Below are 18,538 nucleotides of genomic sequence, written 5' to 3' on the forward strand. Positions count from 1 at the left end.
CGTAAATCACCGATCAGACAAAAAGAATCAAAGAAAAATAATAATTTAGATTATTTGATAGGGACAGTAGTAAAGCGCTGCGGAATATGTTGGTGCTATATAAAGATTATTATTACAGTATTTTATACTGACTGTAGTCAGGGTTAGTGTCAGATACCGGCCCTCAGTAGTCAGGGGGTAATTAAAGGACTACAAGTCCCAGCATGCCCTGGCTGTTATTATGGCATATGCCACCAGTGGATATTACAAGCAGAAGATGTATCAGGAGGACAGTAACTCCCATTATAGCCAGGCTGTTATACACTACAAATCTCAGCATTCCCTGCCACCCACCTCCCCAGCTACCAACTGCTGAGCTCCGCCCACCCACGTGACTGAACACACGGTGGTGACATCATCCCAGGTCCTGTAGCCACGACCTGTTATCCTCTTCACAGCCAGACCCCGCCCACTTACACACTGGTCGCACGCTGATGACGTCACTGCAGGTCCTTCAGCTCTTCCGCTTCACAGCTGCAGATGTGCAAGAGGTCTCCCGCATCACGTGACAGGAGCATAGCGCCCCGGGGCGGAGAGAGAAGAGTGCAGCTCTGGAGGTAAAGGGGGTATGAGGGCCAGAACTCACAATCTGGGGTAACCGGCCCAAAAGTGGGGCCGAGACAACGACTTGTGTCTTATATATTTGGCGCATCTTTGTCCTGAGATGTTTTACCATTTCCTCACTGCCGCCCTCTGGCTGCCCCCCAGCCCCCTTTCCGCTGCCCCCCCACTCCACCGCCCTTCGGCCCCCTCACCACAGCCACCTCCCAGCCCTTTCTCCACTGCACCCTCTCCACCACCTCCCAGCCCCCACTCTGCTGCCCCCCAGCCCCATCTCCGATGCCCCCACTCCACCGCCCTCCTCCAAAACTGTTCAATAAAAAAAAAAACTTCTCAGAAAACGTCCCAAATAAGGTAACACTTTTTGTGCCCCCCCTCGGGTCACGCAGCCTCTGCCCCCCCCCCTCGGGTCACGCAGCCTCTGCCCCCCCCCCCCTCGGGTCACGCAGCCTCTGCCTCTGCCCCCCCCCCGGGTCACGCAGCCTCTGCCCCCCCCCCTCGGGTCACGCAGCCTCTGCCCCCCCCCCCTCGGGTCACGCAGCCTCTGCCCCCCCCCCCTCGGGTCACGCAGCCTCTGCCCCCCCCCTCGGGTCACGCAGCCTCTGCCCCCCCCCCCCCCTCGGGTCACGCGGCCGCCCCCCCCCCCCTCGGGTCACGCAGCCTAAGCCGCCCCCCCCCGGGTCACGCAGCTGCCGCCCCCCCCTCCCTCGGGTCACGCAGAGCTCACTGACTGGTTACCATTCTGTCAACATGATACCAGTGCCAAACAACGGGATCAGTGACAGAGACGCGCTTGTAGACCTGGGGACAGCGAGTACAGTTTGATTTTTCACACCTGACTGTGCCCGGGGGCGAGTATTAACTGAAAGTGAGGCCTGTTAAACTGGACTATTCCTGTGTTTTCTTCTCTCCCACTCCTATGGGTGGGTGCCCAGTGCACTCGACCTCAGGCCCCCTCCAATTTCCAAATAATTTGCTGACAAAAGCAGCAGTTGCGTCTGCTCAGCTTCCTCTCTCCATCTGTCCATCAGTGGTGGTAATGGTGCACACCATTGTTTTCCCCTTCTTTTCAATATCCCAGTATGACCAACTTGCTGCTTACTTTATTTCCCTACACGCTTCCATACATTACTGATTGCAGTTGTATTGCAGCAGTTTTCTTTGAGCAACAGGGGATGAATTCCCTCCTTGAATATTATATTATCAGGCAATTACCCTCTGTTCCTGGATGGTTTTATTCTTTTATCTTGATATGTCAGAACCCGGGAACGAGATGTCCTGCTCAGGCTCCGCAACAGGTGCAATACTATAGTTCACTGCACCCTGTCTGACTCAGAGACCACAACTGCTTGTCCTGCCTCCTCCCAAGCTTGCCCTCACATGCTCTGACTCTGCTGAGCCGGACTAAGCACACACTTTGTCTCTAGTCGTGAATCACCTTATTATAGTCCTGTTCTTGCTGGGATTCCTGGGACGTCTAACAAACCTGTCACCATCTAGCTTTCCCTCAATATAAAGATCACAGAGTGACAAAGGATGCTCCTCTCCTTCAATGGCGTCCTCTGCTACTTCTCTTCCTGTGACATCTGAAAAGGACAAGGTCTTTTCTGGGGTGGAGGTCTCTGATTTAGACCTTGATCTTGACCAGAACTCCATATTGCTCGTTTGGTAAATTGCCTTATTGTGACATTCTGGTAGATGCCCCTGATCAAGGATCTTTGACTTTCCACTACCTGAGGGGTACCTGTCATTTCTAAAGATTCTGACTTTACTGAAATCCTCCCAGAGGGATGGACGCACCCTGACAGGTATTTCTCATGCTCCCAAGCATCTGAACTAGACTCTCGGAAGCTCTGGGAACCAAGTGGTCTTCTCCCAAGGTAGACTTGGGCAGGCATTATCCTTAGATGCTCATCAGTCATTGAGGCAGGTGGTGTGGCCCTCAGGCTTGTATTTGCGCCTACCTAGGTCAGGAAAGCCATCACATTATGTGCATGTTATCTGCACCAGGGCATGTCGTCTGGAGTTTTTCAGAAATAGGTTGGTGACTCTTACCCATCAACCTTCCTGTACAGAGAAGTATTGAAAGCCTCTCTAGGCAACCCAACTTAAAAGCGTTCTCTCACAGGCCATCATGTCAGTTATGGTCTTAGGTTGGATGAGTTTATTTCTCCTGAAGGCAGGGGCTCTCATTTCCCCCGAAATAAGCTCTCACGTCCTCCTTAGAAATTAGTTTCTTAGTATCAGTCCATCCAATGTTTCTCTAGACACCGTTCTTCAGGAAAACAGACTTTGAAACACCTTTGCTAAAGATGAGTCCTCCATTTAGGGCTGCTTGTACCTGGGCCGGCATGCCTCCCATAGCCACGTACGTACTTGGACATCTCCCCATTCGCTACCTCACCTGGCGGGATGGAGTTTCCCAGTTAGCCAAGTAAGTTGTGGTCTCAGAGTTGTAGTTATCCGGCAATTATGGTGTAGTCTGTGGCCATGTTGGAAATACTCATTTAATCCATCATTTGAAGACTCCCATCAACCTGTTTTCCTCTGCTCAGTAAGCGAGGTTCTGCATTTCACGAATAATGTTGTCCTCTGTGTGAATCAGGGCCTCTCCTTTTTTCATAAAGGTACCTGCAGGACTAGATCCCTCCTGTTCATTCCGTTTTCTCATTTTCCCGTCCAAAAGTCCTTCTGAATGACCCACAAAGGATGGACAAGGAACAGAATGAGATTACCAAAAGATTATTAAACTTCACCTTCGAGATGATCTACCTGTTGACCGGAGAGGTAAACCTTTCTATATTGCTATGATCTTTATTTTTATTATTAAAAGTGAAACCTAGGAAAGGGAATTGTACATAATTGTTAGTATCAGGAACCATCCAGTGTCCTGTATATAACAACTCTCAGATCTTCCAAGTGACGTAAATGTACGTAACCACAGAACACGTGAAGATCGGCCATCAGTGTGGTCTGTTGGGTGTCATCTTAATCAATGCACCAAAGCAATGAGAATAAAGAGGAAAGTGACAGGCGGAAACCAAGACGGTCAGATGGACAGAGTGTGGTTTGGAGATGAGGAATTTTATTGACAGTCTGACCTCTAGACTGTAGCTAGGAGGGTTAGGGTAACCCTAATCCAAGGAGGCATGTAATTCTTTACTGTAAAAGTAGTGAAGAATATATAGTTCGGTGCTCGAGAAAGTTGTCATGATGAATTCACTATGAGTTCTTCAGGATTAGAGATGAGCAGATTTTCTGAAAAATCATTTCCGGTTCGATTCGGCACGAATTAAAAGTGCTCCGTTATTAACGCTGTAATGCACAGACGGCCTTAGTAATGTCAAAGTGTCATCAGTATATATGGCAATGAGTACACAGATGAAAACCTGCGTGGCCCAACAACCTGTGTAATAACATACTGCAGTGTCAGGCTTTTTATGCTTTAAAATTAAAAAGCCGTCCAAAAATTATCCCTTTCGATGGAGGATGCCTGTCAGCGCGTATACATATACAGTGTCTTTAGAAAAAGCAATCGCTTTACAAACGATCCAAAAATTGTACATTTTTTAGGGGGGGTCAGCAACAGGTTTGAGTGGTTGGAAAATGAAGAAGCTATATTTTCTTTCATTCATAAAATTCTATCCTTTTATTAACAGCAATTTCAAGTTTGTTCTTATATTTACCCTGTGCAGAGTAGGGTTCGTTCCCAGCAGTACAGTATAGAGCATGATGGACGGGCAGGAGATGTGCAGCTACAGTGGGTACGGAAAGTATTCAGACCCCTTTACATTTTTCACTCTTTGTTTCACTGCAGCCATTTGGTAAATTCTAAAAAGTTCATTTTTTTCTCATTAAAGTACACTCTGCACCCCATCTTGACTGAAAAAAAAACAAGTGTAGAAATTTTTGCAAATTTATTAAAAAAGAAAAACTGAAACATCACATGGTCATAAGTATTCAGACGCTTTGCTCAGACACTCCTATTTAAGTCACATGCCGTCCATTTCCTTGTGATCCTCCTTGAGATGGTTCTGCTCCTTCATTGGGGTCCAGCTGTGTTTAGTTAAACTGATAGGACTTGATTTGGAAAGGCGCACACCTGTCTATATAAGACCTCACAGCTCACAGTGCATGTCAGACCAAATGAGAATCATGAGCTCAAAGGAACTGCCCAAGAAGCTCAGAGACAGAATTGTGGCAAGGCACAGATCTGGCCAAGGTTACAAAAGAATGTCTGCAGTACTCAAGGTTCCTAAGAGCACAGTGGCCTCCATAATCCTTAAATGGATGAAGTTTGGGACCACCAGAAGTCTTCCCAGACCTGGCCGTCCAGCCAAACTGAGCAATCGTGGGAGAAGAGCCTTGGTGAGAGAGGTAAAGAATAACCCAAAGATCACTGTGGCTGAGCTCCAGAGATGTAGTAGGGGGATGGGAGAAAGTTCCACAAAGTCAACTATCGCTGCAGCTCTCCACGGGTCGGGCCTTTATGGCAGAGTGGCCCGACGGAAGCCTCTCCTCAGTGCAAGACATATGAAAGCCCACATAGAGTTTGCTCAAAAACACATGAAGGACTCCCAGACTATGAGAAATAAGATTCTCTGGTCTGATGAGATGAAGATAGAATTATCACCAAAAAGTTCTAAGCGGTATATGTGGAGAATACTGCTCATCACCTGCCCAATACAATCCCAACAGTGAAATATGGTGGTGGCAGCATCAAGCTATAGGGGTGTTTTTCAGCTGCAGGGACAGGACGACTGGTTGCAATTGAAGGAAACATGAATGTGGCCAAGTACAGAGATATCCTGGATGCAAACCTCTTCCAGAGTGCTCTGGACCTCAGACTTGGCCGAAGGTTCACCTTCCAACAAGACAATGACCCTAAGCACACAGCTAAAATAACAAAGGAGCGGCTTCAGAACAACTCTGTGACCATTCTTGACTGGCCCAGCCAGAGCCCTGACCTAAACCCAATTGAGCATCTCTGGAGAGACCTGAAAATGGCTGTCCACCAACGTTCACCATCCAACCTGACGGAGCTGGAGAGGATCTGCAAGGAAGAATGGCAGCGGATCCCCAAATCCAGGGGTGAAAAACTTATTGCATCATTCCCAAGAAGACTCATGGCTGTACTAGCTCAAAAGCCATTCACAACCTGTCTCCTCCATACATCTGTGACCTAGTCTCCCTGTACTTACCTGCATGCAACCTCCGATCCTCACAAGATCTCCTTCTCTACTCCCCTCTTATCTCCTCCTCCCACAATCGCATACAAGATTTCTCCCGTGCTTCCCCCCCTACTCTGGAACTCTCTACCCCAACGTATCAGACTCTCGCCTACCGTGGAAACCTTCAAAAGGAACCTGAAGACCGACCTCTTCCGACAAGCCTACAACCTGCAGTAACCACCGCTCCACCATACCGCTGCACGACCAGCTCTGCCCTCACCTGCTGTATCCTCACCCATCCCTTGTAGACTGTGAGCCCTCGCGGGCAGGGTCCTCGCTCCACCATACCGCTGCACGACAAGCTCTGCCCTCACCTACTGTATCCTCACCCATCCCCTGTAGATTGTGAGCCCTCGCGGGCAGGGTCCTCGCTCCACCACATCACTGCACGACCAGCTCTACCCTCACCTACTGTATCCTCACCCATCCCTTGTAGACTGTGAGCCCTCACGGGCAGGGTCCTCGTTCCACCATACCGCTGCACGACCAGCTCTACCCTCACCTACTGTATCCTCACCCATCCCTTGTAGACTGTGAGCCCTCACGGGCAGGGTCCTCGCTCCACCATACCGCTGCACAACCAGCTCTACCCTCACCTACTGTATCCTCACCCATCCCCTGTAGACTGTGAGCCCTCGCGGGCAGGGTCCTCGCTCCTCCTGTACCAGTCGCTGTCACATTGTGTTCAAGATTATTGTAATTGTTCTTGTATGTATACCCCTTTTTCACATGTAAAGCGCCATGGAATAAATGGTGCTATAATAATAATAATAAGGGGACTTCTACTCAATACTGAGCAAAGGGTCTGAATACTTATGACCATGTGATATTTCAGTTTTTCTTTTTTAATAAATTTGCAAAAATTTCTACATTTCTGTTTTTTTTTCAGTCAAGATGGAGTGCAGAGTGGACTTTAATGAGAAAAAAATGAACTATTTAGAATTTACCAAATGGCTGCAATGAAACAAAGAGTGAAAAATTTAAAAGGGTCTGAATACTTTCCGCACCCACTATATGTAATGGTAGCGGCAGTACAGTATGGAGCATGATGGACAGGCAGGAGATGTGCAGCAGTGTAGTGACAGTGGTAGCGGCAGTACAGTATGGAGCATGATGGACAGGCAGGAGATGTGCAGCTGTGTAGGGGCAGTGGTAGCGGCAGTACAGTATGGAGCTTGATGGACAGGCAGGAGATGTGCAGCAGTGTAGTGACAGTGGTAGCGGCAGTACAGTATGGAGCATGATGGACAGGCAGGAGATGTGCAGCTGTGTAGTGACAGTGGTAGCGGCAGTACAGTATGGAGCATGATGGACAGGCAGGAGATGTGCAGCTGTGTAGTGACGGTGGTAGCGGCAGTGCAGTATGGAGCATGATGGACAGGCAGGAGATGTGCAGCTGTGTAGTGACAGTGCAGTATGGAGCTTGATGGACAGGCAGGAGATGTGCAGCAGTGTAGTGACAGTGGTAGCGGCAGTGCAGTATGGAGCTTGATGGACAGGCAGGAGATGTGCAGCTGTGTAGTGACGGTGGTAGCAGCAGTACAGTATGGAGCATGATGGACAGGCAGGAGATGTGCAGCTGTGTAGTGACGGTGGTAGCGGCAGTGCAGTATGGAGCATGATGGACAGGCAGGAGATGTGCAGCTGTGTAGTGACGGTGGTAGCGGCAGTACAGTATGGAGCATGATGGACAGGCAGGAGATGTGCAGCAGTGTAGTGACAGTGGTAGCGGCCGTGCAGTATGGAGCATGATGGACAGGCAGGAGATGTGCAGCTGTGTAGTGACAGTGGTAGCGACAGTACAGTATGGAGCATGATGGACAGGCAGGATATGTGCAGCTGTGTAGTGACAGTGGTAGCAGCAGTGCAGTATGGAGCATGATGGACAGGCAGGAGATGTGCAGCTGTGTAGTGACGGTGGTAGCGGCAGTACAGCATGGAGCATGATGAACAGGCAGATGTGCAGCTGTGTAGTGACGGTAGCGGCAGTGCAGTATGGAGCATGATGGACAGGCAGGAGATGTGCAGCTGTGTAGTGACAGTGGTAGCACAGTGCAGTATGGAGCATGATGGACAGGCAGGAGATGTGCAGCAGTGTAGTGACAGTGGTAGCGGCAGTGCAGTATGGAGCATGATGGACAGGCAGGAGATGTGCAGCTGTGTAGTGACGGTGGTAGCGGCAGTGCAGTATGGAGCATGATGGACAGGCAGGAGATGTGCAGCTGTGTAGTGACAGTGGTAGCGGCAGTACAGTATGGAGCATGATGGACAGGCAGGAGATGTGCAGCAGTGTAGTGACAGTGGTAGCGGCAGTACAGTATGGAGCATGGTGGACAGGCAGGAGATGTGCAGCAGTGTAGTGACAGTGGTAGCGGCAGTACAGTATGGAGCATGGTGGACAGGCAGGAGATGTGCAGCTGTGTAGTGACAGTGGTAGCGGCAGTACAGTATGGAGCATGATGGACAGGCAGGAGATGTGCAGCTGTGTAGTGACTGTGGTAGCGGCAGTGCAGTATGGAGCATGATGGACAGGCAGGAGATGTGCAGCTGTGTAGTGACGGTGGTAGCGGCAGTACAGTATGGAGCATGATGGAAAGGCAGGAGATGTGCAGCTGTGTAGTGACGGTGGTAGCGGCAGTACAGTATGGAGCATGGTGGACAGGCAGGAGATGTGCAGCTGTGTAGTGACTGTGGTAGCGGCAGTGCAGTATGGAGCATGGTGGACAGGCAGGAGATGTGCAGCTGTGTAGTGACAGTGGTAGCGAGAGTGGAGTATGGAGCATGGTGGACAGGCAGGAGGTGGGCAGCTGTGTAGTGACAGTGGTAGCGGCAGTACAGTATGGAGCATGATGGACAGGCAGGAGATGGGCAGCTGTGTAGTGACAGTGGTAGCGGCAGTACAGTATGGAGCATGATGGAAAGGCAGGAGATGTGCAGCTGTGTAGTGACAGTGGTAGCGGCAGTACAGTATGGAGCATGGTGGACAGGCAGGAGATGTGCAGCTGTGTAGTGACTGTGGTAGCGGCAGTGCAGTATGGAGCATGATGGACAGGCAGGAGATGTGCAGCTGTGTAGTGACAGTGGTAGCGAGAGTGGAGTATGGAGCATGGTGGACAGGCAGGAGGTGGGCAGCTGTGTAGTGACAGTGGTAGCGGCAGTACAGTATGGAGCATGATGGACAGGCAGGAGATGGGCAGCTGTGTAGTGACAGTGGTAGCGGCAGTACAGTATGGAGCATGATGGACAGGCAGGAGATGGGCAGCTGTGTAGTGACAGTGGTAGCGGCAGTACAGTGTGGAGCATGATGGACAGGCAGGAGATGTGCAGCTGTGTAGTGACAGTGGTAGCGGCAGTACAGTGTGGAGCATGATGGACAGGCAGGAGATGTGCAACTGTGTCGTGACAGTGGTAGTAGCAGTGCAGTATGGAGCATGATGGACAGGAAGGAGATGTGCAGCTGTGTAGTGACAGTGGTAGCGGCAGTACAGTATGGAGCATGGTGGACAGGCAGGAGATGTGCAGCTGTGTAGTGACAGTGGAAGCGGCAGTGCAGTATGGAGCATGATGGACAGGCAGGAGATGTGCAGCTGTGTAGTGACAGTGGTAGCGAGAGTGGAGTATGGAGCATGGTGGACAGGCAGGAGGTGGGCAGCTGTGTAGTGACAGTGGTAGCGGCAGTACAGTATGGAGCATGATGGACAGGCAGGAGATGGGCAGCTGTGTAGTGACAGTGGTAGCGGCAGTACAGTATGGAGCATGATGGACAGGCAGGAGATGGGCAGCTGTGTAGTGACAGTGGTAGCGGCAGTACAGTGTGGAGCATGATGGACAGGCAGGAGATGTGCAGCTGTGTAGTGACAGTGGTAGCGGCAGTACAGTGTGGAGCATGATGGACAGGCAGGAGATGTGCAGCTGTGTCGTGACAGTGGTAGTAGCAGTGCAGTATGGAGCATGATGGACAGGAAGGAGATGTGCAGCTGTGTAGTGACAGTGGTAGCGGCAGTACAGTATGGAGCATGGTGGACAGGCAGGAGATGTGCAGCTGTGTAGTGACAGTGGAAGCGGCAGTGCAGTATGGAGCATGATGGACAGGCAGGAGATGTGACGGTGGTAGCTGCAGTACAGTATGGAGCATGGTGAACAGGCAGGAGATGTGTAGCTGTGTAGTGACGGTGGTAGCGGCAGTGCAGCATGGAGCATGGGTGGACAGGCAGGAGATGTGCAGTTGTGTAGTGACAGTGGTAGCGGCAGTACAGTATGGAGCATGATGGACAGGCAGGAGATGTGACGGTGGTAGCTGCAGTACAGTATGGAGCATGGTGAACAGGCAGGAGATGTGTAGCTGTGTAGTGACGGTGGTAGCTGCAGTGCAGTGTGTAGCATGATGGAAAGGCAGGAGATGTGCAGCTGTGTAGTGACAGTGGTAGCGGCAGTACAGTGTGGAGCATGATGGACAGGCAGGAGATTTGCAGCTGTGTAGTGACAGTGGTAGCGGCAGTACAGTATGGAGCATGATGGACAGGCAGGAGATGTGCAGCTGTGTAGTGACATTGGTAGCGGCAGTACAGTATGGAGCATGATGGACCGGCAGGAGATGTGCAGCTGTGTAGTGACAGTGGTAGCGGCCGTGCAGTATGGAGCATGATGGACAGGCAGGAGATGTGCAGCTGTGTAGTGACAGTGGTAGCGGCAGTGCAGTATGGAGCATGATGGACAGGCAGGAGATGTGCAGCTGTGTAGTGACAGTGGTAGCGGCAGTACAGTATGGAGCATGATGGACAGGCAGGAGATGTGCAGCTGTGTAGTGACAGTGGTAGCGAGAGTGGAGTATGGAGCATGGTGGACAGGCAGGAGATGGGCAGCTGTGTAGTGACAGTGGTAGCGAGAGTGGAGTATGGAGCATGGTGGACAGGCAGGAGATGGGCAGCTGTGTAGTGACAGTGGTAGCAGCAGTACAGTATGGAGCATGATGGACAGGCAGGAGATGTGCAGCTGTGTAGTGACAGTGGTAGCGGCAGTACAGTATGGAGCATGATGGACAGGCAGGAGATGTGCAGCTGTGTAGTGACAGTGGTAGCGGCAGTGCAGTATGGAGCATGATGGACAGGCAGGAGATGTGCAGCTGTGTAGTGACAGTGGTAGTGGCAGTACAGTATGGAGCATGGGTGGACAGGCAGGAGATGTGACGGTGGTAGCTGCAGTACAGTATGGAGCATGGTGAACAGGCAGGAGATGTGTAGCTGTGTAGTGACGGTGGTAGCGGCAGTGCAGTATGGAGCATGGGTGGACAGGCAGGAGATGTGCAGCTGTGTAGTGACAGTGATAGCGGCAGTACAGTATGGAGCATGATGGACAGGCAGGAGATGTGACGGTGGTAGCTGCAGTACAGTATGGAGCATGGTGAACAGGCAGGAGATGTGTAGCTGTGTAGTGACAGTGGTAGCGGCCGTGCAGTATGGAGCATGATGGACAGGCAGGAGATGTGCAGCTGTGTAGTGACAGTGGTAGCGGCAGTACAGTATGGAGCATGATGGACAGGCAGGCAGTGGCATCAGTTGGCCAGTTATACAGAGCCAGTCTCCACTGTCAGCAATGGCAGATCTAATCATTACTGACCCTCATTGCCAACCCTCTCTAACTGTGCAATGGAGACTGGACAACATAGAACACTGATGGCAAACTAGGCCAGTTCCTGCCATTAGTCCATTCTTCTGACCCAGAAGTCCCTGGGGTCAAGGTGTGTGCCAGGGAAACGTCCTTGTACGACTACGCCATTTTCTGTTGTGTGTCAGGTTGGCTCAGTCTGTCATGTACAGAACCTTGTATTAGCTGCTGCTGCTTTGGCTACTTGTAGTGGTGGAGTGGGGCCTCCCTGACATACATGTGTCCAGCAGGCGTCCGATCGGTGAAAGCTTCTACAAGGTGGAAATGGACCCTATCCTGGTAATACTCTAAGCAGAGAAAAATTCCCCCATTTTTCTTTTCTAGCGAGGGGCTAAACGCATGGCTATGTAACAGTCATTCCATTGCTTTATGCAAACAGTGTGCAGGTTAACATGTCAGCAGCTAAGCATGCAGCTTGCCATTCTCACCAGTGTGAACAAGGACCCGGTTGTTTCATTCTCCGCCTGCACTGTTTGGTCATAGCCAGCAGCGTCGGCATCATCATTCACCATGTCGGCCACATTCCCTAGCTGTGCATGTGAAAACTCCTTGTCTTCCATCTCAAACCCTCCTTGTTCCTCCTCCACTTCTTCCTGCAAGTGACTTTCTCTGTGTGAGTCTCCACCAGGGGGATGACATTGTTGACACTACTGTTGTCTCTATCCACAAATCTGGTGGCTTCTTCAAATTATTCCAGGAGATGCTTGTCCCTGATCTTAGGATGACTCCTCTTCCCTGTGGTCTGGTAGAGGAGGTGAATAAGTGCCATGGTGGTGTAGGACCAAGACCTGCCCAACTCTGGAGATGTCTTTAGAACCAGGCCTCGTTGTGGTGGTGCATAGTTGAAGCTGCCATGTAAAACATAGACCCGTTTCTACAGTTCTAGACCTTAATTGTTGCTTCACGCGCAGATAGTGGTGCTCATCGAGCTCGACAACTTTTCTAGGAGTCATCCATGTATTCTGGTTGGTGAGGGTGCAAGGAAGGGACAGTTGTGTTGTTTTTTTACAAAATAATGGTGGTTTGGCATCCTCCATTGTGGTTGAGTGCACATCATTCAGGAAGTGGTAGAGTATTGACTGTACCTCCAACAACTTGGTCAAGTGCGACTTCAGTTGACACAGAAGTAGATGACTGGGCACGTATTGTGGTTTTGCTTTTGTTTGTTTTTTTCATTTGTTTTTGACCTACACAGGCTCCATTCTTTATCACTGCTGCCACCATCCTCCTTTTCTCATGGTATCACATTGTCACCTTGATTCGGTTTCCAGGTCCTCTCTAATAGTCATCCTCTCAGGGCAGCACGGTGGCTCAGTGGTTAGCACTGAAGCCTTGCAGCGCTGGGGTCCTGGGTTCAAAACCCACCAAGGACAACATCTGCCAGGAGTTTGTATGTTCTCCTCGTATTTGCGGGGGTTTCCTCCGGGTTCTCCGGTTTCCTCCCACTCTCTCCAAAGACTGGTAGGGGATTTAGATTGTGAGCCCCAACGGGGACAGCGATGATGATGTCTGTAAAGCGCTGCGGAATATGTTGGCGCTATATAAATAAAAAAAATGAATATCATCATCCCTGACCATTTTCTCAGTCTGCAAAATGTCATGAGCCCAATGTCATCCCCGCCTCTGAACTGGCCCCCAATGTTGCTGTTATCACTAATGCTGCATTAGCCACGACTCTCACAACCAAAACACAGCTATGCGCTTCAGTCATGTCCGCCACCAAATTTTGGTCCAAATTGACTGAACTTATTAACCAGGGCTGTGGAGTCGGTAAGCCAAACCTCCGACCCCCTCATACACGGCTGATGTTTAAGTGATAAATTTACTGTAGCGCAGGTTCATCTCTAGACCCTTAGATCAGCAACATTTCAGAACTTTCCCAAATTCTTATGAAAAAATATTCCCCACAAACAGCATTGAACTACTGCACCCAATTTATGATATATTTTAGGAGTCGGGTCCATTTTATACCGACTCCCGACTCCACAGCCCTGGAATATTAACAGGAACACCATCTTAAGAAATATCTTCACGGCACCCGAAGTGCTGTTACTTAGGACAAAAGAAGGCTGCTCACTAGGGGTCAGTGAGGACAGGGATGATGGAATAAGAAGACCACGGCTGAAATAAATGGGCTGAGCACTTGCTCAAAGTCATGGTGTCTCTGCCAGAGGTAACATCTTGCTGCTGTAACTGAGATGAGTGAGCCATCCAGTCCTCGTGTCTTTGGCTTCCCCCGCAGTAACACGCCTACCAGATACAACTCTGACCTTCGTTTGCTACTAATAGCCGAGTGACTGGTGCCGGCAGTGCTGCTGTTTGCTGTACAGTCGCCCATATTCTTACTAGCAGATGGCTCGGGTTATTCCTTTTTACATTTTTAATGACGCACCACTGAGCCGGCACTGGTTATTGATTGCTGTGCCTCACTAAATTGCCACAGGCTGAACTAGAATAGACAGTGGTGTGGTGTTAGAAAATCCAGCAATGTTGGATTCTGCAAAAGGTAGATATTGGAGCGTTGAGAGAGTGGTGTTTAAGAGCAAATGGAGTGAATTGCAGCACTGACGACAGCAGCAGCAGCTCCCGGCCTAGCACGGTGTCGATGACTGCTATCTTTCTCCCCCTCTCATTGTGATTTTTTAACCTGTGTTCTCCTCTTACATACTAATCCTCACAATGTGTACTGTGTCTCTGACTGAGCTCTGAGGTCCTCTCTCTCCTATTCATTCACCACAAAATGGCATCGGCCTCTCCTGCTCGGGCATTTATAAGGGCCATGAGTGATCAATGTCCTCTAACTTATGGTCCCTCATTAATGGCGGGCTTCGCTGCAGGTTGGCATAACTGCAAGGCATTACGGGGAAATCATTTGGGCGGCGACCTAGGTCATGGTGATCCTTGTGTCTTATGTTATCTGTAACATGGCGGAGGCCCATTTAGGTGAATCACAACTCTTTGGGGATTCTCAGACTTTGGTATGAATTTTTCAAAATTCAAAGTCGGTTTGTGCAGGTTCGATGCCTCATCTCTAGTCGGGATGTGTTTCTTATCGGTGATCAAGTAACGTTACGATATTGGTCATTCGTCCAGCCATTAATTCTGATTTGGAATCGGATTTTTTATTTTTTTTTTTCCCCTAAGGCAAGAAGTTTAATCATTGAAGTCAAAGATGGTATGTAATTAAGGAGATTAGGTCTCGATCTAGAGTGGTGGTGGAAGTCTTCCACAATGTCAGGAAGGTTTATTGGAGATATTTCCATTCCAAGATTGTAGATTGATGAGGGGAGTTTGGTTGGAAGGAAGCAGATTGTAATCCTCTATTGAGGTCTATGTGACATCACTTTTATATGGTGTCTATAATGAAATTTATTAGTGTGTCTCCACACACAGGATTACACAATAATAAAGAAGACATCAGGTGACTGTGTGACTCCCAGCAGTCGTCCTTATGAGTCAGGAGGGCGGATCAGGAGCCGAGGCCCCATCACAGAGTCGCCCCCGCATGCCCCAATACATGAGAGGAACAATAGGAAGATCCTAGAACTCGCCAACAAGATCATTGAGTTGCTGACCAGAGAGGTGAATGCTGGGAATGCTGGGACATTATAAAGGACCGGCACTGGAGGATTCTGGGTAATGACACTATCATTGTGTCTGTCAGGTTCCTATAAGGTGTCAGGACATCACTGTCTACTTCTCCGTGGAGGAGTGGGAGTATCTAGAAGGACACAAGGATCTGTACGAGGACGTCATGATGGAGAACGACCAGCGTCCTTCATCACAAGGTAAGAGGAGACTTGTAGGAGGCTTGTTGCTCATCACTGTGCTGAAGCTTGCTTTTTCTCACCTGGAAAGGTGGATCCTCAAAGTCCTGAGTCCAGATGATCAAGCTGTATTGCAGCATAGACCTAAGCAGACAGCAGCAACTAAATGGTTAACAGCCGGTGCTAGATAATATAGCTGGGAACAGCCGCATGTGTAAGGAGCTCAGCTCCTGAGCGTTCTCTACATATGGTCACCAAACTTTGCATAGATCAGTAGTACAAGCTAATATATATATTAGAAACATTGTAATGTATTTGATCAGAGAATTCACTTTCTCCGCTTATAAGCAACTTCCTCTCCCCTTTTGCCTTTTGAGTTCATCATTCACTCTGAAAAAAACAACTCCATCTGGCTCAAGAAAATATGCTAGCAAAGTGAGGTGTCAGATTACAGCTATTATACTCTATGGTGAGGAGAGGGAGAGTAGCAGAATGTGAAAACAAGTCGAAGGAAACCTAGAAAAATTTGCTAAGCTTTCTAAAAAGTTAACTTATCTCACCTTAGAGCTGGGTTCACATGTACACTGCTCAGTACTGCCGTATAACTTCCTCTAGGCTGCTGCTGCTTCTGTCTGTGTGATAACAAAGGAAAAAAGAGTTGGAATCAATCTGTTTGTGTACGGTGATTGGGAGACATCTTAGTAGCTAGTCTCCATCCACCAGCTCAGAGTCACTTACATATTAAGAGATAGCATAGTGCTTGCAGAGGGAAAACCTGTTGAAAATGCAGAATAAAAGCCCTGTAATGGCCGGAATTAGTGCTTTCACTCGTACACAAAACGCAGCTATGCTGAAAAGTTACCTGAAAGTATAGTTACCCTTTATTTAAAGGTGCTTCCTACGAACTCTATTGCAATCCAAGATCTCATTGATTTCATACTGAGACCTTGAACGGAGCCAGGCATAGACCTTGATTTCAGAAGAGAAGTTATGAAACTCTGGATGATGTAGACAAAGAGGAAAGCAACTAGGACATTGTAGAATAGGAAGCAAAATGACTGTATTTATTTGTTCAATCACTATAAATGGTCTGACAAATCGTCTGGTAAGTTTCTTGCAAGGAGTTTTAAGGCAATTGTTCTTAGTCGAGAGCCAGATCTTCTCTCCAAGAGAAATGTTGGGAGTGGGTCGTCTGTGTTTAGCCGTAGCCTGACCTGTGTTTTTCACGGCAGCTGACAGAATAGTCTGAAACACAGTAGGAAGTTCAAAGGAAGACATGACTCCCAACCATACACCTTAAAGAAAGGAGACTGAAATGTGAGCAAATTCGGCCCAAAGAAGTAGATCCGGAGAATTATTCTGATGACCATTGGAAAGTATGTTACGATGTCTCTTGGATTGATTGTTCCTATTGGTTTGTCCATTACTTAAGCAGAGAAGTCCAATAAATGGCTCCCGCTAGAATTTTGAGACAAATTTTACACCATGGTCTGAGATAATTTACAGGGAGGAAGACCATGGAAACGGAAAATTTCTTTGGAGAAGACTTTAGCCACCTGAGGGTCAGATTACCGGCAGAACAACGCGGAATGGCTTTACAAACTCTAACCTTCACCCTTTTTAGAGACTTTCTACAGGACTGATCTTCTGCAAAAGTTTTGGTTAAAGGAGAAGAGTGCGGATTGTCCTTTGTAACTAAAAATATGGAAGGCAGCTGCCCTCTGATCCATGAATGTTTATCCCGCAGATGGATCTAGTAGGAGAAATCCACCGGAGAGATGTCCTCGTCTTCTGTATTCCCAGAAGCGCCCAGAGGAAAAGCAGAACGTCCCGGAGAATCATCAGGTAGATGACCCTGATCTCTCACCGAAATACGACCATGACGTATTTGAAACATTTTACTTTATTTTTTATTTTTTTGCTTAGGATGAAAATCTGAATGATATTAAGGTCGTGGTTATAGAAGAAGACGAGGAGATGGAGGATGATCAGCCGTGTAAGGAGGGGGGGGGGAGACCATCACTGGTTGTAAAAGAAAAGAAAAAAACGTTTTCGGAACACTACACCCATCACATGATGGACACATGCAAACAATCCATTCCCTCGATGTGTGTCTTTCCTACAGATGGATTTCCTTCAGAGAGATGTCCCCGTCCTCTGTATCCTCAGGACAGTCGAGAGGAAGATCACAACGTCCCGGGGAATCAGCAGGTAGTCGTATTTACAATTTTGATTTACAATTTTATAAGGTAATAACTCTGGAACGCTTCAATGGATTCCAGTGATTGAGATTTATTTTTTTTCGCGACATATTGTTCTTCATGATAGTGGTAAAATTTCTTCGATATCACTTGCGTTTCTTTGTGAAAAAAAGACAAAAATTTGGCGAAAATGTTGCAGTTTTCAAACCTTTCATTTTTATGCCCTTAAATCAGAGAGATATGTCACACAAAATAGTTAATAAATAACATTTCCCACAAGTCTACTTTACATCAGCACAATTTTTGAAAAATATTTTTTTTTATTAGGAATTATAAGTGTTAAAAGTTGGCGAGCGATTTCTAATTTTTCCAACAAAATTTACAAAACATTTTTTTTTTTTTTTTTTAGAGACTACATCACATTTGAAGTGCTTTTAGAGGGGCCTTTATGACAGAAAATACCCAAAAGTGACACCATTGTAAAAACTGCACCCCCTCAAGATGCTCAAGAAATGTATTAACCCTTCATTTGCTTCACAGGAATTAATGGAATGTGGAAAGAAAAAAAATTAACATTAAACTTTTTTTTCACAAACATTTTACTTTAGACCCAATTTTTTCATTTTCACAAGGTTAGCAGGAGAAAATGGACCCCACAACATTTTTTGTGCAATTTCTCCTGTGTACGCAGATACCCCCCCCCCCCCCCCCCCATATGTGGTCGAGAACTACTTTTGAGGCACAGTGCAAAGCTCAGAAGGGAAGGAGCGCCATATTGGAGTTCAGATTTTGCTGGACTGGTTTGGGGGTGCAATGTCACATTGGCAGAGCCCCTGAGATGCCAGAACAAAAACCCCCATATGTGACCTCATTTTACAAACTACACCTCTCAATGAATTCATCTAGGGGTGCAGTGAGCATATTGACACCACAGGTTGGGTCACAGAATTTTATACCATTGGACAGTGAAGAAAAAAATAATTACAATTTTACCACCAAAATTTTGTTTTAGCCCCAGATTTTACATTTTCACACTGGGAAATGGGTAAAAATGGCACCAAAAATTGTCCCACAA

At 48.2% G+C, this 18,538-nt stretch overlaps 2 protein-coding genes across 2 annotated transcripts in view; both read left to right on the top strand.

Moving 5' to 3' along the window:
- LOC141266111 (uncharacterized) overlaps window positions 1–18,538 on the top strand; it is a 131,707-nt gene that overhangs the window by 108,599 nt on the left and 4,570 nt on the right. The gene's annotated exons all lie outside the window — the stretch shown is intronic.
- On the top strand, window positions 449–17,997 carry LOC141266108 (oocyte zinc finger protein XlCOF29-like). Its single transcript, XM_073680048.1, has 8 exons — window positions 449–596; window positions 3,228–3,387; window positions 14,889–15,077; window positions 15,160–15,283; window positions 17,010–17,107; window positions 17,189–17,258; window positions 17,388–17,473; window positions 17,873–17,997. The coding sequence occupies exons 2-8, from the start codon at window positions 3,310–3,312 to the stop codon at window positions 17,888–17,890; spliced, it is 663 nt and encodes a 220-aa protein (XP_073536149.1). The 5' UTR covers window positions 449–596; window positions 3,228–3,309; the 3' UTR covers window positions 17,891–17,997.

The sequence above is a fragment of the Phyllobates terribilis genome, unplaced genomic scaffold, assembly GCF_046119375.1.
Source record: "Phyllobates terribilis strain yellow unplaced genomic scaffold, ASM4611937v1 Scaffold_4__5_contigs__length_816908805, whole genome shotgun sequence".
Taxonomy (NCBI): Eukaryota; Metazoa; Chordata; class Amphibia; order Anura; family Dendrobatidae; genus Phyllobates; species Phyllobates terribilis.

What these genes read in the sequence shown, in the direction of transcription:
- LOC141266108 (XM_073680048.1), top strand. Translation starts at nt 3,310, where the DNA reads ATGGACAAGGAACAGAATGAGATTACCAAAAGATTATTAAACTTCACC. An exon ending in TCTACCTGTTGACCGGAGAG is followed by an intron (nt 3,388 to 14,888) that starts GTAAACCTTTCT and finishes CTCCACACACAG; the next exon opens with GATTACACAATAATAAAGAA. An exon ending in TTGAGTTGCTGACCAGAGAG is followed by an intron (nt 15,078 to 15,159) that starts GTGAATGCTGGG and finishes TGTGTCTGTCAG; the next exon opens with GTTCCTATAAGGTGTCAGGA.